The sequence below is a fragment of the Trichomycterus rosablanca genome, chromosome 7 (assembly GCF_030014385.1).
Source record: "Trichomycterus rosablanca isolate fTriRos1 chromosome 7, fTriRos1.hap1, whole genome shotgun sequence".
NCBI classification, from domain to species: domain Eukaryota; kingdom Metazoa; phylum Chordata; class Actinopteri; order Siluriformes; family Trichomycteridae; genus Trichomycterus; species Trichomycterus rosablanca.
In genome coordinates, this window is record NC_085994.1 from 11,811,829 (window position 1) to 11,837,868 (window position 26,040).

The window sequence follows — 26,040 nt, forward strand, 5'->3', positions numbered from 1 at the left end:
AACTATCAGACGTAAATACTTGTATGAGACAACCACACTTTGAGCAGAGTTACACTTTTGAGGAGAGTGTGCTTCAAAATGTTTCAAATTATGAAAGAACACTTGATCCAGAGGTAACTGAATATCCTGAGCAAAGAAGTGGGTCAGGGCCTGACCTAAAGGGACTTGCTGGTGTTGAATCTGAGAGCAAAGCTCTGGCAACGGTCAGCTTCAGTGAGTTGACCTTTGTTAGTGCTGATAAAAAAGGGAACGAAGAATGTAATTATAGCACGGGTCATGACATCTGCTTTGAGGACTTACAAAATAGTTTAGTGGAGAAACCTGAAGTGCAAAATGAGAAACATGATGCTGAGGTAAGAACAAAGAAGAGAGAAGAACCGCAAGCAGGTCTACAGAGTGAGAGTTACCAGGCAGGAGAGGACAAAGTACCAGACTTGGTGAATACTGGTGAATGGCAACCACTCAAAGTCAAAAACCAGCAGACAGCAGAAGAGAAAATGCCCCAAATTGTTTCCAGTTTTTCAAACACATCTGACCAGGAGATACCAGATAATCATAACATATCTTTTAATAAGGAATCAGGTTTAAACTTTGATGAGACGACCTCTGCCAGTGCAAGCAACTTTAAAGAAGATTCTAGTCAGAGCGCAGGTCATGACATTATGTATAAAGAGCTTGAGATACAAACTCTTGCAACACTTGGAGACAACCTTTTGGAACAGACATCAGAAACCAAAGTGTCCAAAAGTTTTTCCAATCCCCCAACAACATCATACTCAGAGATACCTACAAATCACGGGCAGCTACAAGAGTCAGGATCTAAACTTGAGGAGTTGGGTGTCTTTACGAAGAAAGAGGAAATGCCATCAGAGGACATGCCATTGTCTACATCTGTTTCTAAAGCAACAACTACGTCTCAAGATTTTTCCACCACTGTTGAAGCAGTGTCATCTGAAGGTGAGGATGGCAACTCTTCCTCGACACAGGAGGAACTGGAAGACTCGTCCTTTAATGAAGAGTTTGAGTTGTTTTATGATGAACCTGCTCCAAGGCAAAATCCAGAGGGCTTGAAAAGCCAGCTTCAACTGCCCAGTAAGACTTTGGAGGCTTCCTCTGCCCAGTATAATGAGATTCTGGGCCAGGTTCTGATCCCTTCCCTTGTAGTCTTCAGTACAGTTATCTGCTTGGTAATTGGGTTTAATGAACCCAGTATCTTTCTTTTTGTGGCCCTTTTTCTGGTTTCTCTTTGTTTCTGATTGCTTTTCTGCTTCCTTTTAAAAATCCACTTTCCTCAGTGCCTGTTTTTGAGTTCCAAACCCTACAAGTACGTCTAATTTCTTATCAGTGTTTGTGGTGTTTCCGTAGGGTACTAAGATATACTAGACAACTATTATTTATGTAGAAAGAGTTATTTTTGTATGCTGTGCCTATGACTTCTCATAGTACCACTGTGATTACAGCAAAGTCAAAACTGCTGGGTAATTATAATGTTAATATAATTGCAATATTTATCTGTACAGTCATACATATCTTTAAAACAAAAAGTACTTTATATACCTTCATATAGCTGTTGCACAAGCAGAAATATTGTCTATAGTATTACATTATTGTAGCACATGTAAATTCTATATACACACAGATCAGCCATAACATTAAAACCACCTCCTTGTTTCTACACTTACTGTCCATTCTATCAGCTCCACTTCCCATATAGAAGCACTTTGTAGTTCCACAATTACTGACTGTAGTCCATCTGTTTCTCTACATACCTCTTTAGCCTGCTTACACCTTGTTCTTCAATGGTCAAACCCCCACAGGACCACCACAGACCAGGTATTATTTGGGTGTTGGATCATTCTCAGCACTGCAGTGACAATGACATGGTGGTGGTGTGTTAGTGTGTGTTGTGCTGGTATGAGTGGATCAGACAGAGTTTTTAAATACAGTGTCCACTCACTGTCCACATTAGACACTCCTACCTAGTTGGTCCACCTTGTAGATGTAAAGTCAGAGGCAATCGCTCATCTATTGCTGCTGTTTGAGTTGGTCATCTTCTAGACCATTAGTGCTCACAGGACGCTGACCACAGGGCGCTGTTGGCTGGATATTTTTGGTTGGTGGACTATTCTCAGTTCAGCAACTTTCACAGTTTCTGACAGTGAGGTTTTTAAAAACTCCATCAGCATTGCTGTGTCTTATCCACTCATACCAGCACAACACACACTAACACACCACCACCATGTCAGTGTCACTGCAGTGCTGAGAATGATCCAACACCCAAATACCTGCTCTGTGGTGGTCCTGGGAAAGTCCTGATCATTGAAGAACAGCATGAAAGGGTGCTAACAAAGCATGCAGAGAAAATTGTAGAACTACAAAGTGCTCCTATATGGTAAGTGGAGCTGATAAAATAGACAGTGAGTGTAGAAACAAGGTGGTCATAATGTTATGCCTGATTGGTGTATAAGCTATGCAGTAGTGACCTGTGACTCTCAAACCTTGGCCCTCTGAGCCCCCCTATTCCTCGTTTGAAAAAAACCAATGTAGTTTACTGTGTCCTCTTCTAAAGTACTGCAAAAGTTAAGAAACAAAAATGAACATGATAGTTCACCATGATTATCATTTGAACAAAATAGATCATTTCCTAAGAAAACTACAAATCCTCCTAACAAGTAATCACATCATCATACAAGCTTTGTGTACCCACAGTGGGCGGAACTTGTCATAAAGGTAGCGATAACAAAGCCCACTTATTTACAGAAAAGATATGATTAGTAAATTTTACTGTCATTTGAAATTGGTCTCTCATTGAATTACTTTAGCTTGGACTGCCAATCACCAGCATTCTTTCCAGCAATAGCAGAGGCAGCAAAATTCTCATAAGGAGACAAAGGGGTTTTGTTAAAGTGGACATAAAACACCCTGATTTGATTACACATTAAATTAAACACATTAAATAACAAAAAAGATTGATTGTACTAAATTATGCTATTGCTCTTGCTGGTTGCCATGTTACCATGTTACGTCATGAGGTTGGTCAGTTGAAAATCAACTCAGAAAGACAGCAGTGGTAAGTTGTGTGGAATTTTGAGAGAAAAGGGCTTGTTAATTCAGAAGACAAAGCTGAACAGTGTTTTGAGGAGATTCGAAGAAACCCAATGGCTTATGCATTCAAATCAGTGAGGAGGAGAGTAACTGTACGTTTTTGTGGAGGAGCAGCCATCAGCTTCCACTGAGGTGTGGAGAGGGTGGGCAATGCCAGTTGCCAGTTACCAGATTCTGTAATGTGGGATGGACATCTTGGAAGTGTTCATGTTCTCCGTACACAAAATCCGTACCGAGACCCTGGACAGCCCATCAACAGCAGGTATTGTAAACTTAGCTAGCTATTGCTATTTAGCATGTAAAATGGCACAGCGTAAAGTTTAAAACATTGGCATATATTCAACTTTCATCTGCTTTTGCTTAGTCACTAAGTTAAGTTGACACTAATGTCTGCAGTTGCTGTCTGGCTGATAAAAGCAGTTCACAAGTTTGGAAGATAGTAGGCTTGCTAGTTAGTTAGCAAGCTTGTGATATTGCCCATTTTCTAGCTGTAGTGGGCGGATAAGACAGTGGGGTGAAGTACCAGGGCTAAAACAGCTTTACATTAGTGAAGTGTCTAGTTTGAACAACACGTTTTTGAAGTATAAGACTGGAAAGCTTTGATTTAAGATGACAGTATTACACACTTTGCTTTACAAAAAAAAGAATGCAAGTTAACTACCTTGTTTATGGTGTGTGTGTGTGTGTGTGTGTGTGTGTGTGTGTGTGTATTTTATGCTACATGAGAACCAAAATAGACACAGTGGTTATTTTTTCAGTCTGTTCAGGTTAAGTGCATATGGACAGTTTACATATACTCCACATACACAATGCTTGCTACACACCCTAGCATCACGGCCAATAACAAAGAACTGCTTGCCGCTTAATGCAAAGTCTTCATGACCCCCTCTGTATCGATTTTTGGTTTGCTTTTTCTTATTTTCTATTGAGTTAGCTAAAGAAAGCTAATAACCAACCTCATGATGTTACATGCTACACTAGGACAAGATGATTTGATGACACAGTTGTTTGAAAAATGCTATTTAAATAGCTTATTATTTGAATCTGTTAAACCTGTAAATTCAACATTTCTATGAATAGAATAGAACTTTATAAAAGAGGGTGATGCTAATGGCATCTAGTGTTTCATGTCCACTTTAATTTAACCCCTGACATTCCAATACAAATCTATAATCAGACAGGACAGACTGTATGAATAGGCAGACATGAAGAATTATTTGCTTAAATTTAAATGTTGATTGTCGAATTATGAGTAGATAAAATAAGAACTGCTCACTTTGATTATTTTTAGAATATCTTCTATCATTTTTAGGCCTTCTCTGAGGACGTAGAGGGCCATGACGGTTCCCCTCTGACACTACATAATGGCTAACTTGGACAGGTGGTTAGGGTAGCTGTTTTTAATGCACTTTGATAAATAATCTCATGGTAAATGAAACAACACTTGTAGTTGCACTGGAATTATAACTGCACTTGTGTAAATAATAACAAGCACAACAAAATGGTTTAAAAAAAGCATTTTTTTTTTGCAGCCATCACTGCTTGACACTTAAGAGAACTTGTAAGCTTAATGGGTGGTTGTTTTTTTTGTTTTGCCATTCTGCCAAAGAGTCGGCAGTATTTGCTATGTATTAATGTTAGTCTTGTCATCTCCTGATTCTTTAATCCAAGGCATCCTAAAGGTGATTTATAGGTTGACAGGTCAGAAAAGGGATATGTGCTCTCTTTTGAGTCCTTGTGTGTAGGCATGACATGCCTTTGGCTGTTCACTTTTGTGAAGTTTTTTTTTTTTAGTTAAAGGGCTGGTAAAAATGACTGTATTAGGTGTTGTTCCAACTGGGCCACAGTATAATATACGAAAGCCTTCATACGTGATGTGGAATTATTTATTGCACATGTGTTGTTCCTAATCAAATCACATAAAGTAGTCAACCTTCTGAAACAATAGTTTGATTTGTTTTGGCTGAGGCCTCCAATGAACAGCATTGGGCATCATCTTTATTTTCAAGTACATATACAGAATGATTAGGTAAGCAGTCTTTCCAAAAATCATGTCATTATTTTATTTAAAAGTAAATATATGTAAAATATATTCAAGTTCATGTCAGAGTAATCATTGTTTTAATGGAAGCAGATTGCAAAGTAAACATGTGATATGGTTTTGTAAAGCACTGCTGAGGAATAAGAGCGATGGATTTTGAACAAACTGAGGTTAATAGAAACTAAGAGATTCTACTAAAGATACAGATGGGTGACAAATTAAAGGAAACTAAACATGTTACCACCACAAGCCATCAGAACAGCCTTCTACTGTTTTCTGTAATTAGGTGATCAGTCAGCATATGTTTATACTAATTAGCAGTGATCACTTCTTCTAACAAGTGGATAAAATTGATGTCAGTTAGACTTTTAAATTGAATTGAGTTTAGAATTGTTTGTATGGTGTTAGAACGTCAACATTTATTTATTAAACCTTCATTAACCACTTCATCCTAATTATTCCCACCCAGAAATATTGAGCAAAAATAAACCCTTACATTTTCTCCACTTCTTCATTTAGAGGTTTCCTTTAATTGGTTTACCATCTTTATATTACTAATACAGTCCTAACAACTTGAAATACATGCATAAAGAGGAGATTCGGCAATAAAACAGCATTAAAGAGAAAGTAAAAAATGTTTGATACATTTAAGGAACCCCTTTGTATGAAAATGGACATTGTTGATGTGTAGATTGTAAGTGAAAGTAAGTCTAGTGCAGTGTTGATGATGTGAAGTGAAATAAAACTAATAAAGATTTTTTTTGACAAACTTGTTAAAGGCTAAACTTAAACGCTCAGACATGAATGTTAAGAGCCCAAGACTCGCCTAATGATCACAGTTTTATGATTAAGCAATGGACACTGGTTAAAGAGACTGTAGGTACTGACAGAGAACAGAAGGACAGAGCTGGATGTATTGATGCAACCTATGTTACCTTATAGTCATCTAAGTATATCATTGCTAATTATAGCTTACTGATGCATATATGCTAGCTGTAGAGCTTTTGACCACTGTTTGGGTCCAGGTTATACATCTGATTTAAAAGGTTGATGATATAGATGCAATAATAAGCTAAAGAAAATGAGTAAAGCTTAGTGTTTGGGTGCACAGTAATGCAGATGCTTTGGTGTAAAGATGCTGTGGTGTTGAAGTAAGTTTAACGTTTAAAGTGCTTTCTTTTCTGTGTGAATGAGGTAGCATTTAGACTAAGTAGCTGATGTCTTTGACTTTATTCAATTGTGTTGTTAATTACACTAGAAGAGTGTTTGCAAGTGTGCACACCAGTGGATGGTTCAAATCGAAAACTGTTTGACCTTTCAATGTTTTTTCCTGATCTTTCTTCACATTAGCTGGTTCTTTATTTAGAAGATGGAATAGAATAGAATGCCTTTATTTGTCATATATACATATACAGGTGTACAGTACTATGAAATTCTTTCTTCGCATATCTCAGCTTGTTTGGAACCTGGGGTCAGAGTGCAGTGTCAGCCATTGTACAGCGCCCCTGGAGCAGAGAGGATTAAGGGCCTTGCTCAAGGGCCCAACAGTGGCTGCATGGCAAAGCTGGGATTATTTGCTGATTTATTATATGGTTATGGTTATCAAACATTACTTTTAAACACTTTTAATTCATGCAATGTTGAAATAGCAAAGAATGGGATTTTTACAGAGCATCTATTTAAGTGATACTGTCCAGATGTAAACAGTCTAGCTAATAGTCTTCAGCTTTATGTAAACTGTGCTTACTGTCCTCATTTTCATACATTTTCTGATGCAGTGTTTACTGAATGTTGTGGATGATCACACACACACACATATTTTCGTTGTTTAATGATGTAATCTGTAGCACGATGATTACATTCACACGTTTTTTGTTTTTCTGATGGACACGGACAATAACACTTACTGTTTTGGCACCTGTGCCTTTTAGTTTGAATCATAAACTGCACTTTCAGTAGCTGTGAATGTAGTGTGTGATGTACAGTACATTTGTGTATAAAAATCCAGTGCACTGCTTGTGATGATGAATCGCACAAATTCTGTAAAAGTGTTTTTCAGTCTAAACTAGGGCTGGGTATCGCCACTAATTTCCTGGATCGATTCGATTCGATTCACAAGGTCCCGATTCGATTCGATTTCCGATTCGATTCGATTTCGATTCAACACAGTTAGGCATATTTGAGTTACATTAACAGGTTTTGTTTAAATATGTACAGATGTTCAGAGAACGAATGTGATAATTGTACAAAGAACACTCATTATTAAAAATATTTGTGTATTTTGTTTACATAAATAATTAATCCAAAACAGAAAACAGTAACATTCATTTTTTATTATTATTTTATATGTCTGACACGCTACAACATTGTAAATGTAATGTAAACATACACCTGGCTGTTGAACAGCTTATGCCAAGTTTACACTACACGACACTCTGATTAACACCTGGTCGCTGTAAAGTTCACACTACACGACTGATCGGCGATGGGGGGTTTTACACTACACCATCTATCACCAGGGGGAATCACAGGCGAGCTTCTCTGGTCTCCAAAACTACGTTTTGTCACGAAAACACACGTGAGAAGTGATGAAAGGTTTATTGATACCACGTCCAAACATGCACATCAACAAGTAATGAGAGATCAAAGTTTGTGCGCTGATGAAATAAATGAATCTGAGTGGATTTGGCAACACGAGAAGCATGGCTTGTTCTATAGTGAGTTGGAGGTTAATAAATATTTTGTTTTGTAGAGAACGATCAGGTCATAAATACTGTAAAACTCGCGTGTGCTGATGTATTCTGATAGAAACTATATTGCGCTCCACCACCTGTTTACAACCTCTCCCCTGTGTTTCCCCTCGCTGTTTCTCACATTGATTGAGAGCCGAGTTTTGATCGCAGAGCGAACACCGAGTTCCTCCCGAATCCAGCACCGACCCGTCGCCGAGTGAAAATCAGTGCAAAAAGTTGTGTAGTGGTCATAACTTGAGCTTCTGCCATGCTTAACTGATGTGCAGGTCAGATCTCATTGCATGAAAAAACACTGGCTGGTCACGCGAAATTAAAGGGGGTAACAGATTTCCGTGTGCACCATAAAAAGGGGCGTATTTAAAAGATCGATCTCGCGTTTATATGAATCGATATCGGATCGTTCAAATAAAGATCAATTCGAATCGAAAAATCGATTTTATAAACCCACCCCTAGTCTAAACTATATATGAATACTCTCACACTCATCTGTTGTATTTCTGTGTAACTGTTTCACCTGTAACTACAGGGGCTAATCCATACTAAAACAACGAAAGGCTACTTATGGGGTGACTTTTAAGCATGACCCGAGCCTTTCATAGCAGTGTAAAAGGTCAGGCATTGCTCAGAAGTCACAGTGTCATGTTACAGAGCAATGAGCTGCTCATTGCTACAAATTAAGATCTGTGTGTAATAGACTTTAGTTTAAGGTAAACTCTGCCCTTACCTTTAACTAAGACTCACTGATACCAGATTTCCATAAGATTTCTCATTATGCTTTATAAATTCAGGAAAAATGTTAGAAACATTAAAGGTACAGTGTTGAATTTTTTGTTTCCAAAAATACATATCGTATGTAGCATAGCTTATTCTAAAGATACAACTGTCGTTGACTGAATAAAATATTTTGAAATGAAAAGAATCAAAGAACCTTTGCAGCATTATTTATATATTTATAATGAGTTATTTGTGGTCAGGTTGACAATTGTCCAAAAGAATTGTTAGCTTATGAACATTTATTAAGATGTTTTGACTCTATTGACACCAGTACAAAGTGTGTGTGTGTGTGTGTGTGTATATATACACACTATTATGACCACTGACAGGTGAAGTGAATAACACTGATTATCTCTTCATCACGGCACCTGTTAGTGGGTGGGATATATTAGGAAGCAAGTGAACATTTTATCTTCAAAGTTGATGTGTTAGAAGCAGGAAAAATGGGTAAGCGTAAGGATTTGAGCGAGTTCGACAAGGGTCATATTGTGATGGTGATTGTGATGATGATATTAGACGTCTGGGTCAGAGCATCTCCAAAACTGCAGCTCTTGTGGGGTGTTCCCTGTCTGCAGTGGTCAGTATCTATCAAAAGTGGTCCAAGGAAGAAACAGTGGTAAACCGGCGACAGGGTCATGGGCGGCCAAGGCTCATTGATGCACATGGGGAGCGAAGGCTTTCTGCTGTGTCTTGCTAATGTCTCAATCCATACTTTCAGTTAAAAAATGGTGTAATTTAAAGGATACCAAAGAAAGTTTGCCAAATTATAGTACAGGGTGTTCAAAAATGATTATGAATTGATAAGACCAAAATGCAAACCTTATGAGACATGTCACCTGTTGACAGAACAAATTTGAAACTGTATGAAAAAAAAAATCATACAGAAGAACAAGGTAGCAGTCCATCACCTGGATCCTTTTTATATATCCAAATATAAGTGTAGACATTAAACCAATTTAGATACAGTAGCATGACTTGTCCTGAGTGCTGTCGTAAATCCCCCTGACTGATTTGCAGAGAAGATTATTACTGCTAAAGAATTCTGACCGTTGCTAAACACAAGAATTCACACATCTTTAGCATGGGTAATGAGTGTGTGAGTATGACATGTTTATTGGTTATTACTTGGCTGACCATCAGACAATGGTTGGCATTAATAAAATACCTTGGAACTATAGCTTACAGGTTACTGCTACAATGTGAACTCAATAAACAAACAACATTGGTTCAACAATACCCATATTTAATTTACATGGTACTCAGAAAGCCACAGACATAATATTACATGTAAAATGACACCATTTGTTCTTAATTATACAATTATAGAGAAAGGATGAATGACAAGTTCACATTTTCCAATGCTATTTACACAAGCAAGCAACAATATCTAACTTCTGGTTCATGCTGTAGAATTAGCATTACAGATAATCACCCCATCCCCCTTCCACAGCCTTCCAATAATTGGTTCATGCAATTAAAGGTGCACAGAAGGTCAGTTTTCCAGACAGATTACACCAGACTCTTCACGGACCGTGTAATTCAATTTAAAACCAGTCAATCCAACATCCAGATAAATCTACTTAATAATTTTTTAAGGTTTGTTTGCGCTGGCTTGACACTTGTAAGCTGTTAAAAATAAAATAAAAAATGTCTTTCCATAAAAAAATACCAAACTATAAAACAAACCCTGACCAAATTATGGATCTTATCTTTTTTTAAGAACATTGATTTATAAAGAACTGTACGTTTTCATAATACCAATGTAGTAAAACGTGAAATAATGCCACATGATAACCTGATAAAATGTCATAATAGTGGCTAGCCAAACCAGTGCATTTTAAAAAGAAGCCTCACATAGCGTATTCTTTCAAGTAAACTGTGCTATAACAGTTAATAATCAGTTCAGCGTTTTGTGTTGAAGTATAACGAGGTATCCAATCTGTCAGGCATGTCATTACATCCACTATTATGAACAGCCTGCAAGTTATCTAAAAGAGATACTTTCGGCATGATGCCACGCCACACTTGCACTCCACACGTGTGCGCTTCTTTGGAGAACCTGGGATATCCTTCAAACCAAAATTGGAGTCCATCTTTGTGCTCTCTGCATCAACTGGATCAACTGGAAAGAGACAAAGAGTAAAGTTTTTTTACTAATAATAAAATAATTAATAATCATCATACTTCCATTCAGTCTATTCTGTATAAACTTGGGTATTTGTAAATACTTCACATAAGACTGACTACACTACATGGTCAAAAGAATGTAGACTATTTGATCAGCCACACTTAATGCTAACAATGTAGTAATAATAAATGTTCCAGCTGCCCCTGTAACAACCCCAGAGTGCATCTCAAGTCAAGTCAAGCCAGATTTATTTGCATAGCGCTTTTTAAAATAGACATTGTCTCAAAGCAGCTTTACAGCATCCAGGACCAAAATACCCTGTTCAGCAAGCCAAGGGTGACAGTGGTAAGGAAAAACTCTCTTAAAATTAAGAAGAAACCTTGAGATTGAGTATGTGCTTTCCAAAACATGGAATGTATAATAATAATAATAATAATAATACATTTTATTTATATAGCGCTTTTCAAGATACTCAAAGACGCTTTACATAAGACAAATAATCAAAACAAATACGTACATACACCATACAAATCATAGTACAAAATCAAAATAGTACATCAACATCAAGAATAATTAAGATAAAAACAAAGAGAGCAGCATAAGACAGTTCATAAATAATGCATTTAAATAATCAAAATCATAATCAAGGAAGCGCATTTGAATCAAAGTAAAAATGTGTGATGCATCAATTCAGAATCACAGACTGACTGTATGTGGTGTATTATATAATGCATGTATTTATCATATATACATATACAGGTGTACAGTACAATGAAATTCTTTCTTTGCATATCCCAGCTTGTTTGGAAGTTGGGGTCAGAGCGCAGGGTCTGCCATCGTACGGCACCCCTGGAACAGAAATGGTTAAGGGCCTTGCTCATGGGCCCAACAGTGGCTGCATGGCAGAGCTGGGATTTAAACTCTCAACCTTTCAGTTGACAGCCCAAAGCTCTACCCACTAGGCTACCACGGTCCCTGTCCTTTAAATATGCATTTGGCAAACCCCGACCTGCTAGGTGGTGCAGTGTTCTTAAGAACATGTTACTGATGCTCCTGACACCTCAGCTGACACGAGGTATTGCTTTAGTGTGCAGTTTGGAACTCTAGAACATGTTGCAACCAAGAACGGGACATTTCTTCACACTGTATGCTTTGTCCTAGTCATTTCCATTTTACATTAAAGGACCTGTTAAACTAAGCACCAGTGAATGATTAATTATTTATAACAAAAACAATGATTTGTTTTTTTTTGTCTACTCTCCCAACATAATGGTAGAACTCTGCTGACCATTTACAAGCTTTGACATACCGGTTGCATACTTCATTAGCGTGTTTAGTTAGTCTCATTTCGAGCTACTAACTTTCTTTCCTTAAAATATGCCTTCTACATGTAGAATTAGCTCTGGTCTTACTAATGATCTATACTACTGCACCACTGGCTTCATTAAATTGTTTCTGTTTTATTCAGTAAAGCATAAAGTCTTTGATGTTTAAATGGGTCACTGATGGTGGTTAGTTATTTAAAATAATTGGGCAAGATTTGCATCCCTTCATCCTAACACAAACTTTAAACCCATAGGGAAACACTTACTCTGCATTTTGTAGTCGAAGGTGAGCTCCTGTCCTGGCCAGATGGTACGAGTGGCAAAGAAAGCTATCTGTGGCAGCCTTTCATCTAGGTTTTCTATGAACACGTTATACACCTGAAGATTTGGATCACACTGAAGAGGGAAGTCATGTAAGTCAAGAAAAAAAAAGATTGTTAGTTATTTGCTGGATTACACATTATTGTATTATTTTACTGTCCAAAATGACCAATGAGCTTACACTGTGATTGACAAAGTGAGAAATGTTGCCATAGTGAGCTGCATCCACTGTATATTCGTCATCCACATAATCCAGATCGAACAGGTAGGTGGCTCCTTCTTTATCATAGATGTGACCTCGCCTTTCTGCTTCCTCTGTAGTAATGATCTGAGTCACAATATTAGTCAATCGGGTGTTATGGCAAATAGAATTAATTATTTCACCGTGACCTTTTGCACATGCCCTACATTTAAGATTCTGACTTTTTAATGGGGGAAATAAGAGTCGCGGATATCACGCGCACACGAGCAGCTCAATCTGACTCACTCCCAGTAACCAAACACCCTAAGCACATGCATCAGGTGTTGATTTTTTTTTAGTGTTATAAAGGTCTTTGCACACCTCATCAACAGAGAAACTATTACTGTTTTAATGATATTAATCATAAATGATGAAACAACCGCACATTTAAATTATTAATGTAGAATCAATTATACAACATAATGGAGTTGGTTAACAAACTGTATGTTGCAATTACATTAAACCATGCTCTTAGTGTAAATGTATTTCAATGAGCTTTAAAATACTGGCTGCATCTCTATTTAACATATTTGTTATAAACTACTAGCTTCTAACTCCATTTTTGTGTAAAATCTACATTTTAACATTTATTTAGCAGACCCTTTTATCCAAAGCAACTTACAATTATGACTAAATACAAGGTAAGCTAATAATGGTTAAGGGTCTTGCTCAGAGTCCCAACGGTGGCAGCTTGGCAGTAGTGAGGCTTGAATCAGCCACCTGCTAATTACTAGGCCAGTATATTAACTGCTGAGCCTTTACTGACCCAAATGCTGAACCAGTACTGGTCCTGGTCTTGGTCTTTATCTTATTGCTACTACTTACATTTTACCTTACTGTCACATTAAACTGTTTGAACCTACTGATGTTTAATGTTTTAATGGTTATTCACCAACTTAGAGTGTCTACTGAAAGAATTCGGCTAAATTTGCACCCTCACCACTAACTAAACCTGTTGTAACATATGGGAATCAGCCCCAGTCTAAGAAGCTAAAAGAGCCAGTAATATTTTGTTGTATTAATTTTGTAATTTTTTGTGTTGTAAGCAGTAAGATCAGTTAAATCCTTTGCTAAGGAAGTGTTGGACTTACATAGTTGTTTTTTTCTATTACAGCCAAATGCAATGTTGACAAGCAATTAATAATAATAATAAAAATTCTATTAACAATAATATGGAATTTCATGGTAACAAATACGCTTCTGCTTATACCCCTAAACTTTGTGATTTAAACTATATTTTGTTAACTGCCTTCAAGTGATACAACATGAACATCCTAGTTTATGTCACTACATTAATTTTGGTAGCTGTGTCAGACACTGTTCTCTCACATGTAACAGGTATAGTGATGTCAGTTAGGGCTGGGCGATATATCGAGTTTTAAAGATATATCGATATATTTTCATACACGATATAAGATAAGACAATATCGCTTATATCGATATAGATGTTGCGTTCCAGTTAGATCCGACAGTTCGTCGTTCCCTTCTCCCAGTTTGTCTCTGCACATGTTCACCTGCCCCACCCCTCTCCCTCACTGAACACAACTCGCCCCTCCCCCACCACGTGAGTCGCCCGCAGGGCATGTTCTAAACAGCTCTAGTGACTATAGAGCTCCATCTAAAAATGATATTTTCGTTGTTGATCTCTTGTAGATTTGAAAATGATAATACTGAATATAAAATTTCAGGAACAAAACTGTTTGATGTTTATATGAGCTTTGATCTGGTCTGGGTGCGGAGTTCTATATCGGGCATGTGGAAACGTTGGGGGAACGTCCGTGGGGGAACGTCAAGGAAACGTTCATGGGGGAACGTTGAGGAAACATTCGTGGGGGAACGTTGAGGGAACATTCGTGGGGGAACGTTGGGGGAACGTTCGTGGGGGAACGTTGAGGGAACGTTCGGGGGGAACGTTGGGGGAACGTTTGGGTAGATTGTTGGGGGAACGTTTGGGTAGATTGTTGGGAATGGTTGGGTGAATTGTTGAGGTAATGGTTGGGTGGATCGTTGAGAAATCGTTTGGGTTTTCAACAATCCACCCAAACGTTTTCTCAACAATCCACCCAAACGTTTTCTCAACAATCCACCCAAACGTTTTCTCAACAATCCACCCAAACGTTTTCTCAACAATCCACCCAAGTCCAAACATGTGAGGGGGGTTTAACGAGAACGCTACTTTTAATACCACACAAGCTCAGTGCAAAACAACAGAAGAACATGAGCACAGCCGGAAACGATAAATTTTGATACCTTCCCTACACACTCGCTCCCTGCGCCCTATAGTGCACTTAACATTCTTAAAGGGCCAGACAATATATTTAGTGTGATTGCAGTAAGGCAATTTGTCCGTTTTTTGTCCGGCTTTCTTCGTCTGCAGTTTTCGAGATATCGACCCCGTTCCAACGCCAAATCGTCTGGCCTGTTCGGGAATAGAGCGCTTGTATACAGGTTTTTGATCCCGCCACGCCTGTTTTTCAGACAAATTTTTCCCATAGACTTCCATTCATTTTCGAGATATTGACACCGTTCCAACTCTAAATCGTCCGTCCCACTAATGACATCATTTCTTGAAGAAAGCCCGTTCGCCTGCCACGCCCGCTTTTATACTGTTTTTTGGTCCCATTGACTTCAATTCATTTTTTTGAATGGTTATAACCTTTACACAACCTTTATTTAACCTATAAGAGCCCCATTCACTTCCATTCATTTTTGAAAGTTCGAGATATCGACGCCGTTCCAACTCTATATCGTGAAGCCCACTGACGACACCCCGACTTGGGTACAGCATGGGGATTCAAACCCATGCCCAACTGCCATGCCCGTTTTTCAGCCCCATTCACTTACATTCATTTTTTGAAAGTTTGAGATATCAACGCCGTTCCAACTCTAAATCGTAAAGCTCACTGATGACACCCCGACTTGGATACAGCATGGGGATTCGAACCCATGCCCACCTGCCACGCCCGTTTTTCGGCTCCATTCACTTCCATTTGTTTTTTGAAAGTTCGAGATATCAACGCCGTTCCAACTCTAAATCGTGAAGCCCACTGATGTATACCCTGATTTAAATACAGCAAGGGGATACGCACTCCCTCTCACCTGCCACGCCCAACCACTGCACCGCAATCACACTCGCATTTTCTGCAGGAAATGCACATCTCTAGTTGTAATTCACATTACACGACAGGAGATACCTTAGAAACAACTTTATTTTTCTTAGAATAGCTCTTTTTTTTTTTAAGTAAAAATAGTTCTTGTGTGAAGCTTCCCCAGCATGAATTTTAATAAAAGTGCCTGTAAAAAATTTGGAACATGTAGCTTTGTCTTAGAAGTGTCTTTTTGTTATTACCTTATGGGATAAAAAAATATCGAGATATATATCGTATATCGCTGTATAGCGAAAAAATATCGAGATATTATTTTTGATCCATATCGCCCAGCCCTAATGTCAGTCGACATTGTTATGTTGAGTTTTACGCCACATGGTTTTTAACATGGAGTCCATGGGTCACTTGAGATTTGCAAAAACAGAAACGTGAGGCTAGCGTTTCTGTACTATTATTACCATACATTGCAGCCACAGAGACCAGCTTTATTACCGTTGTGGATTTTGAATTGACAAAAAAATTTAAATCACAGCCATAAACTGCCATGGGGCAGTTGTAGCCCAGTGGTTAAGGTACAGGACTAGTAATCGAAAGGTCGCTGGTTCAAGCCCCACCACTGCCAGGTTGCCACTGTTGGGCCCTTGAGCAAGGCCCTTAACCCTCAATTGCTTAAACAATGTACTGCCACAGTACTGTAAGTCGCTTTGGATAAAAGCGTCAGATAAATGCTGAAAATGTAAATTACATTGTATGACCTTCATTAAAACTACAGATGATTATAAATGTCAGTTTTTAATTCACAGATCTTTATCCTTACCTCTCCTACATACTCCATGACAAAAGTGTTCTTGCGAATACGCTCCAAGGTCCGTACCCCCCAGCCCCTGCCATCGTTTGTCCTGAAGATGCACAGTGAATACTTAATGCCCTTTTGTACCACTCTGTTGGGGCACTCAGGCCCGCAGCAGCAGCGCTTGTTGCACTCGTAGATGGGCAGGCCTGGCCGAATGCGCACTTGTCCCAATTCGTTATAAGCAAACTTGTGCTGTGAGGCTCCGGCACAGCAGCCCTCGTCAGGACAGTTTAGACAGTCCGTACACTCGCAGCCGACAGCCACCTCGTTAAGGAAAATGCCATCGCCCACTTTAAAGTCAGTAATGTAGGTGAAGTTCTTAGGTGGGCCCTCAAAGTCCACCACATTTTCAACACGGATGCGACCCTTGTCCCTACCCAGGCTGTTCAGGTGAGTCTCCCATAGCTGAAGGGTCTTCCTGAGTTTGGATTGCTGAATGAGATGGGAAACGATAGAAGCGTCTAGTTTTTTGGGAATAGTGCGCTTCTTCAATCGCAGCAGCTCTCGTGTAAGGTCCTCCCAGAACTGGCTGAGCAAATCAGTGCACTTCAGGTTCTTCCGAGTCTCCCAGGTGTTCATTGACTCTGGAAAGCCTTTCCATTTCACCAAGAAAAGCTCCTGTGTGTAAAATTAATACATTTATGAATTATTTAAAAAGCTTTGAAAAAATTATTTTTAGAGGTTCATGTCTTTGGGAAGTGTAAACGCTGTTTTCAAACCAAAGGTATCAAATCACAAGAACGTTTCAGAGTAAAGGGTAGATGTTCCCTTGATTTAAAATCTTTGTACAAAAGATAATCAATATTGTTGCTAAAACATCAGAGTAGAAGTTATTAACTATTAGGAGCAATGCTATAAGAAACTATGCAAAAAGTAACAAACAGTGAAAGAATGGACTCAAATGGAAAGCCTATTTCGAAAACATTCATTGTTCAAGTAATTGTTCTTGCTAGAGAAAATGTTGGCCCTGCAAGACTGATGCACATGAATATGGTACTGATCAATGTATGCCTACCACAAGATGACTTTTCAGTTTCTACCATTATGTTGTCTTTACATTTACTGTAAATTAAAAAAAAAAAACTTCAAGACAAACCAGCTGTGCTTAGTTATCGAAGTCATCAAAGTATAACATACAACATTAAAGCTCTTACCTGCACTTCTTGTGTTTTTCCAACAGTAAAGATTTTCCGTTGATAGTTACAGATGTATTCCACCTCATAATCAAGCAGGTTGTGCCCGTTGATCCCAAGCTCGCTGCAGATGATCCCATCCTCTCGGCAAAGTACCTCTAGCTGGTTCACCGAGGTAAGACATGCTACTCTGCACTCTAAGAAGATCAGATAATTTAATTTAATTCAAATGTATAATGGTCAATTTATTTACATTCAACAACAGCCTAGCGTTACAATTACAGGGCAGCTGTAGCCTAGTGGTTAAGATTACTGGACCTGTAATCAGAAGGCTGCCGGTTCAAGCCCCACCACGGTCAGGTTGCCGCTGTTGGGCCCTTAAGCAAGGCCCTTAACCCTGAATTGCTCAGATTGTATAGTGTCACAGTACTGTAAGTCGCTTTGGATAAAAGCGTCTGCTAAATGCCGAAAATGTAAATTACAATCCAGATGAACAGTCACAATAAGTCACACTGTCATTCTTTATCCAAGTATTAAAAAAAGAAAGCATACAGCAATCTAAAATTCATTTATACTTTCCTGTATTAAATATTAGAAGTGAAATGAACTTAATAATAATTTTGGCAACAGATTTGAGATTTGGTGCTTAATATTTCAGTTTTTAACACCTTAGGGCTACTGGTTCTGCATAGCTGCTGTAAGGGCGAACTCTGCTGGCAGGTTGAGGCATGAGAGAGGGATTATAGTAAAACAGCAAAGAATGTCTCTAAGACTCTTGCAGGTGAAAAGAAGCAGCCAATCCTTCATCATGACAGGACTGGTAGTTACAGGTTACATATGATTCATCAGTTCAGGGTCAACATCACAGGCATCTCCAATTCACCTAACTTACATGTCTTTAGACTGTGGGAGGAAACCGGCATTCCTAGAGGAAATCCACACAGACAAAGGGAAAACATGCAAACCCCACACAAAAAGGACCTAAACCATTCCACCTGGGAATTGAACCCAGGACCGTCTCGCTGAGAGGCCATAATTCTACACACAGAGCCTCTGATGTGGATCATAAATCAGTAAGACTCCAGTTAAATGAGCGAGACTCCAGTTGCTTCTAATAAAGTATCTGGTAAATATATAGTCAGTGAACTGCTAATTATCAATGTAGGTTATTTATATATTTTGCAAGGGAAACAGTTTATTTCCTGAGCTAATATTTTTCCCACATATACACAAGCATAACTGTGTACTTGCAACTACACAAAATTATGCAATGTAATATAAATAGATGTTTGTATGGTAGCCATTGTTTTGACTGCCTACATACACTGCCTGGCCAAAAAAAAGGTCACACACTCTAATATTTGGTTGGACCGCCTTTAGCTTTGATTACGGCCCGCATTCACTGTGGCATCGTTTCCACAAGCTTCTGTGATGTCACAACATTTATTTCTGTCCAGAGTTGCATTAATTTTTCCCCAAGATCTTGTATTGATGATGGGAGATTTGGACCACTGCACCACAAGTCTTCTCCAGCACCTCCCAAAGATTCTCAATGGGGTTCAGATCTGGACTCTGTGGTGGCCAATTTATGTGTGAAAATGATGTCTCGTGCTCCCTGAACCACTGAATCCTGGCATTGTCATCTTGGAATATGCCCGTGCCATCAGGGAAGAAAAAATCCATTGATGGAATAACCTGGTCGTTCAGTATATTCAGGTAGTCAGCTGACCTCATTTTTTGGGCACATAACGTTGCTGAACCTAGACCTGACCAACTGCAGCAACCCCAGATCATAGCACTGCCCCCACAGGCTTGTACGGTAGGCACTAGGCATGATGGGTGCATCACTTCAGCCACCTCTCTTCTTACCCTGATGCGCCCATCACTCTGGAACAGGGTAAATCTGGACTCATCAGACCACATGACCTTCTTTTATTGCTCCAGAGTCAAATCGTTATGTTCCCTAGCAAATTGAAGCCGTTTTTGCCGGTTAGCCTCACTGACAAGTGGTTTTCTTAAGGCTACACAGCTGTTTAGTCCCAATCCCTTGAGTTCCCTTCACATTGTGCGTGTGGAAATGCTCCTACTTTCACTATTAAACATATCCCTGAGTTCTACTGGAGTTTTTCTACGATTTGATTTCACCAAACGTTCAAGTGATTGCCGATCACCATCATTCAAGATTTTTTTTCGACCACATTCCTTCCTTGAAGATGATGTTTCCCCACTGTCCTTCCACTTTTTAATAATGCGTTGGACAGTTCTTAACCCGATTTTAGTGGTTTCAGCAATCTCCTTAAATGTTTTCTCTGCTTGATGCATGCCAATAATTTGACCCTTTGCTTAGTTAAATCCAAGTGCTGACCTTTTTTTTTGGTCAGGCAGTGTATTTGTATAGTTTTGATGTGATGTGTTTTCATGCAGGTCAGTAAAAATGATTTTATAATAAAAGCCTCCATGTCAAAAAGCATGGGTTCTTCTGCAACACCATGTGGGCTTCAGCTGCTGTGAGGGGATACAGAATGAAAATCTGGGTGCAGTGGGCAGATCAATGAGTTAAACGTTAAACTCTCATGCCTGACTTTGCTTATACAGAGGGGAAATTAGATTTATTTTTAAAAAATTGGAATTTTTTTTTTTTTTAAACGCTTGTGACTTCTTAACCGAGAACCGCGTACAACAGGACTTGATTGGATAAACAGTCACCGCTAATGGTGATTATTTAAAAACAGGTTACATTGCAGCTGTGTCTGGTAACGTACAAATATGACACTTTACTCACCATTCTGAAAAAAAAACAGACCTGCATTATGCTACATATTAAATTATAAAATATTTTACATATCATATACGATATTGATAAGTGAATATATTTAAATCGTTTTAAAAAACATAATCCTACCTTTCAAATTTTCCGCCATCTTTTCCGCCAAAACTGCGTTTAAAAAGTCGCACGGTGATTGGCTCCAGCAGCATGTGAGCGACAGCTTCACCAGCCAATCGAATCTGTCAACCTAAACCCAACCTACTTCAAGTAGGACAAGTTGCTAAAAGTCCTTCACCCTAATGATGTGAAATAGCCCCATTCTCTCAGAGGTTTTATAAGTGCATCACAATTAACAAATGATTTAAATTTTTAAATGCAAAACATTTACAAAAACTACATTACACGAATTATATTCTATTTTTTTTTCTTTACATATGTTTATGTACACATTTCTTTTGTCTGTTTATCAAGGTGTAGAGCACTTTATACTTTATGTATCATACAACATGGATGTAAACCGAGTATTTGATTTAAATATTCTTAATTTAATCACTATAAATCAAGGATTGCTGTCAGCACACAAATTCATCATAAATTGGACTTCATGTGCTATTTTTTCCAAGTTTAATGCATTTGCACCGCAAATTTCACCGCAATTTGTATTTATTTGGTTAGTTAGCGATTTAACTAACTGCGTGTTGAAAGTAGGTGGTAGCAGTGGTAATAAAAGTCTATTTTTTTATTATATATAAAAATGTCAAAATGAAGTACATTGCCCAGAAACTCTTCTGTTAGTCGGTATAACAATTATGATAAATAACAGGTTGATAGCTTCCACCGTTATTTGGCATTACAGTTAGTTTTTAAAAACAGTATAATTATTGTTAGTACGTAAGTCTTAATTATTAATGCAAATAAGGCACGTAACAGGATAGTTCTACATATTAATTCTTTATTATTTTTAGTATTATAAAGCTAGTTCTGCCCGGAGAATAATGACTTTTTGATAATAACTAATGACTTTTATTTGTTTATTTACTTGTAAAACACCGTCGTGGGTTGCTAGTGTCATTCGACGCAGTGAGTAGTTATTTTCACGGCTATATGGTGGATACGAGCTTGTTCTGGAATGTAAGTTTTTTTAATGTAGAGTATTAAATAATACATAATTTTAGGAAATGTATGACATTGTGTGACTACGCGAAGTTAAGCTCTTTATTTCAAAGCTTAACTAGCTACAAGCTAACAAGACAAGGCTGTGTCTCAAATTGCGTACTGGCCCACTAAATAGCGTGCACTTCACCGATGGTGGCGCTACTCATGTTTCCTACAGTTTAGTATATGTGTAAGCGGTTTGAGTGACAGCCCATAGTTGCGGCTTAGATTTAAGCTATGTATTAGCTCACAAGCGATGATAATAAAGCGAAATGGTGTTTGGTAGCTGTTTGGATTGAATTAGTTTGTCTTAAAGGAAATTGTATTGAGGAAGAAAACTACTCTCCCGGTGTTTAATACATTTGTGCATAATGTAATATTTCTACACGTCTTTTTTGCAAATGCATGTCAGTGTGTTGAGCAGTAGTCGAAATTCGTAATAAGAAATAAAGTCACTTTCTTAAATTATGCTATAAATATATATCGTTATTAACCCGACAAAACGTCTTGAGTTTCGATCTTAATCCTAAGTGTTTGGCAGCTATTTGTATTAATTTACCAGGCCAGTGATTAACTAGTATTTTCTATAATCAGAAATGCTTTGGACAATTATGCATGCATTCTAGACATTTAAGATATATTTTGCATAACTTCCTGAGTGTACTTTATTATAAACTATAAACATTATTTTACCTTGTCACCTTGTGTCATGCTTAAGACTCAACTACTTTAGCTGTAGTTGCTGTTTAACCTATTATAGTTATGTCTAAAAATCATAACTGATCGTAACAATATAGTGATTTAATAAATGACAGGAGGATTAATGTTTATGTATGTTTTTTGTTGCAGAAGTGAAGAAGACTACAATGTTGTCCAGTATATGCAATCATCGATCAGCAGCACTAGTTTTGCTGTTTTTGGCTTACACATATGCAGATAAGGTATGTCCAACACTAACCCTTTTTAATATTGTCTTGTGCTTTATTGCTCAGTGGGGGTGGCACGGTGGCCAAGTGGGTAGCACTGTCGCCTCACAGCAAAAAGGTCCTGGGTTCGATCCCCAGATGGGGCGGTCCAGGTCCTTTCTGTGTGGAGTTTGCATGTTCTCCCTGTGTCTGCGTGGGTTTACTCCGGGAGCTCCGGTTTCCTCCCACAGTCCAAAGACATGCAAGTGAGGTGAATTAGAGATACAAAATTGTCCATGACTGTGTTTGACAATAAACTTGTGAACTGATGAATCTTGTGTAACAAGTAACCAATGATTCTGTCATGAATAGGGATGTAACGATGCACCGGAAAATAGTTGTGCGCATTAGTGCGCATGTGCCACGATTTGAATCGGTTAATCATTTAAGATGAATCGATATTCACTTTAAACAGCAGAGGGCGCTGGCGCTATATATTTTTTACACAATAAGGAAAATGTGCAGCATTTTTGTTTTGCGTAGTTTGCACCTATCTCAGAAATAAAAGGGCATTCATTATTTAGATAAATTAAATATAAGCACAAATACAGTATTTTATTTTAAATAGAAGTAATAAAATGAAGCGTTGTCATCATTTGTCTTCAACTTCATTTTCTTTAAAAAAAATCGGGAAAAAATTGTACCATGAACCCAGTATCGTGAATCGTATCGCATCGTGGGTAGAGTGTATCGTTACATCCCTAGTCATGAATGTAACCAAAGTGTGTAAAACATGACATTAAAGTCCTAGTAAATAAATAAATTAATAAAATATTGCTCAGAGAATATCTGAATGTCTAAAACTGTTACTTGAGTTATTTGCAGTCATGGTCATCCCTTCAAATATATTACAAGATTTTCCAACATGTTATTTTAGTTTTATGACCGTGGTACAGTCATGTTTTAATAGCTCAACATTGTACTTATTTTCCTGTTCATGAAACTGTCACAGGGTATAGAAGATGTGCGTTGCAAGTGCATCTGCCCTCCATACCGAAACATCAGTGGCCATATCTACAATAGGAATGTTACTCAAAAGGACTGGTATGTGTTCATTTATGCAATGCAATATATACTTCAAACATTTATATTCAAATTATATTCCAGCCTATTACTGAAATACCAAATACCAAGAGTTCAATCACCCAAATTACCTTGTAAATGTAAGTGATGTTTGTTGCTGGAAGTTGCACCCAGGAAAACATGCTGAAATATTGTCACATCTTATGTTTAGATTTTACTGTTGATGTGTTTAGGTCTGCTGAAATAACTTTATTGTGTTTACAGTAATTGTCTGCATGTAGTGGAGCCCATGCCAGTGCCTGGTCATGATGTTGAGGCTTACTGTCTACACTGTGAATGCAAGTATGAGGAGCGAAGCAGCAATACCATTAAGGTACCTTATGTATTAAAGTTTAAAAGGATCTCATTTTAAATAAAGATGAACATTTGGGTCTTTTGAAACAATGTATACTCAGGAAAGTAAATGAGCCAGTGCTTTGAGTACTCATGCCCACCGCATTTATTATGAATTTCCTCATGTTTTCTAATTGTTTACATTATGCAGGCAGGATTTTAGGAACTGTGTAAAAAGACTTTTTGTTTCAATGGTCTCCCTTTGAATTGCTTTAGCTGCTAACCATTCATCTAAAACTGTTTAAGATTTTAGTGCACAGAATATACTCTTGTAGCATGTCTCGACACATCTATATATTTGATACAATTTCCTGTTATTACTTTCATCATTTCCAGGTGACCATAATCATTTACCTGTCTGTGGTTGGTGCTCTACTACTGTACATGCTGTTTCTGCTGTTGGTGGAGCCTTTAATCCGTAGACATCGTGATCCCTACACACAGCCGCTGCAAAATGAGGAAGATTCTGAGGTGAAGACACTTAATTTAGCCTACCTATAGCTCATCTTGCTAGTCCAGCTGTCTTATAACAAAGGTTCATGTCTTATACACATGGTGGGCAATTAAAGCAGGAGAAACTTTTATCCATCATTAAAGTCTAATTACAAGTATACAGATAAATGGGATCCAATTTATAATCAGCATGGTTTTCTTTGGAATGTATGTTTGTGCCAGATGAGGCTGTGTAATCTTGCAGTCGCTCATCTCAGATGTGTGCACTGGGGTTGGGTTTAGGCCACTCATCAAACCATGTCTTTATGGTGTTGTGTATTTTAAATTAACTCAACTTGCACTGAGTTAAAACTATTGTATCATTCTTGTAGCAAAACAGAATTGAACAAATGCCACCTATCCATTTTGCAATAAGTGCATTAAAATCAGTTTGTTGATAGCCTGCATGTGCATCGCATGTTTGCAGTTACATCACAAGAATGTTAAGCCCATGAATTTGTAAGGTCTATAAGTAAGGAAGAGACCATCCACAGAGTATTAAAAATAAAGTCAAATAGAATTCAAAACAAATAGGGGTCGTATTATAGATATTCACAGATCTGTTATTATCTCATAATTACTTAACATAATTCAGAGCTTAGTTTAGTCCATTATTGAAGTGGATAAGCCATGCTGCTTCTCATCACAGATATTAGATTCTAAAAGACTGGGATGAATAATAATGTCTTATTTTTACAGCCAGTAATAAAGATTGCTAAATACTAGGTGGTTACTGTTTCACTCTACAGGACGTGAGGACCCCCGGCAGAGGGAACACGGTGCTGGAGCGAGTGGAAGGAGCTCAGCAGCGCTGGAAGAAACAGGTTCAGGAGCAGCGTAAGACTGTGTTCGATCGCCACAAACTGCTTAGCTAAGCTCCCAGCTGCAGTATAAATAAATGCACGAGGCAGGTGACTTCTAAGTTTAATTATTCTATTTATTTATTATTTCATCAGTGGAGCTGTCTGGTTAGCATGGAAGGATTTGAATGATTTAAAGACATGATTTAATTATGCTAAATGTCTTACCAAAAAGGACTGAACCTGAAATTCTTGGGCTTTTTATATAACCTGCAGTTTGCTTGATGATGCTGTTAAACTTACTTTGATTATATGCAGCTGTGAAAATTAATTATCAAGCAAACAGAGCAAAAATAGGAAATACTGCAATCTTTTGCTAAGGATGTAATAGGGAAACAATTGCTTAGGTTGTTTAGGATTGGATTTGCTACATGTTTGATGTAAAGGCCTTTTATGTACGCTTATCCCCCTGTCAGCCGTCAACCTTCACACTTGCTATTGTATCAGATCTATATGAATGTGTTACTGACACCAACTCACCTGTTCACACAATTTGCCCTGCTTTTTATTTGTATGGTCAGTGTGGGTGTGAAAGTAAGAATGCTTTTAAAATATATTTTTGCAGATTAATATTTTCTTTTTTTTTTTATTTACCATGATCTAC

At 38.0% G+C, this 26,040-nt stretch overlaps 2 protein-coding genes across 3 annotated transcripts; one reads left to right on the forward strand and one right to left on the reverse strand.

Annotated features, from left to right (window-relative positions):
* Positions 1 to 10,495: 10,495 nt before the first annotated feature.
* Positions 10,496 to 20,705, reverse strand: suv39h1b (SUV39H1 histone lysine methyltransferase b). Its single transcript, XM_062998394.1, has 6 exons — positions 20,684 to 20,705; positions 17,803 to 17,978; positions 16,613 to 17,266; positions 12,629 to 12,775; positions 12,393 to 12,522; positions 10,496 to 10,795 (listed from the first exon to the last, which is right to left on the reverse strand). The coding sequence occupies exons 1-6, from the start codon at positions 20,700 to 20,702 to the stop codon at positions 10,662 to 10,664; spliced, it is 1,260 nt and encodes a 419-aa protein (XP_062854464.1). The 5' UTR covers positions 20,703 to 20,705; the 3' UTR covers positions 10,496 to 10,661.
* tmem9 (transmembrane protein 9) lies at positions 17,917 to 25,504 on the forward strand. 2 transcript variants are annotated; one of them, XM_062998396.1, is made up of 6 exons: positions 17,917 to 17,956; positions 22,553 to 22,644; positions 23,621 to 23,712; positions 23,956 to 24,064; positions 24,421 to 24,555; positions 25,326 to 25,504. In XM_062998396.1, exons 2-6 carry the CDS (start codon positions 22,570 to 22,572, stop codon positions 25,449 to 25,451), a joined length of 537 nt encoding a protein of 178 aa, XP_062854466.1. In that variant the 5' UTR covers positions 17,917 to 17,956; positions 22,553 to 22,569; the 3' UTR covers positions 25,452 to 25,504. The 2 variants fall into 2 exon arrangements, with proteins under 2 accessions (XP_062854466.1, XP_062854465.1); XM_062998395.1 differs by lacking the exon at positions 17,917 to 17,956 and adding an exon at positions 21,619 to 21,679.
* Positions 25,505 to 26,040: the final 536 nt, after the last annotated feature.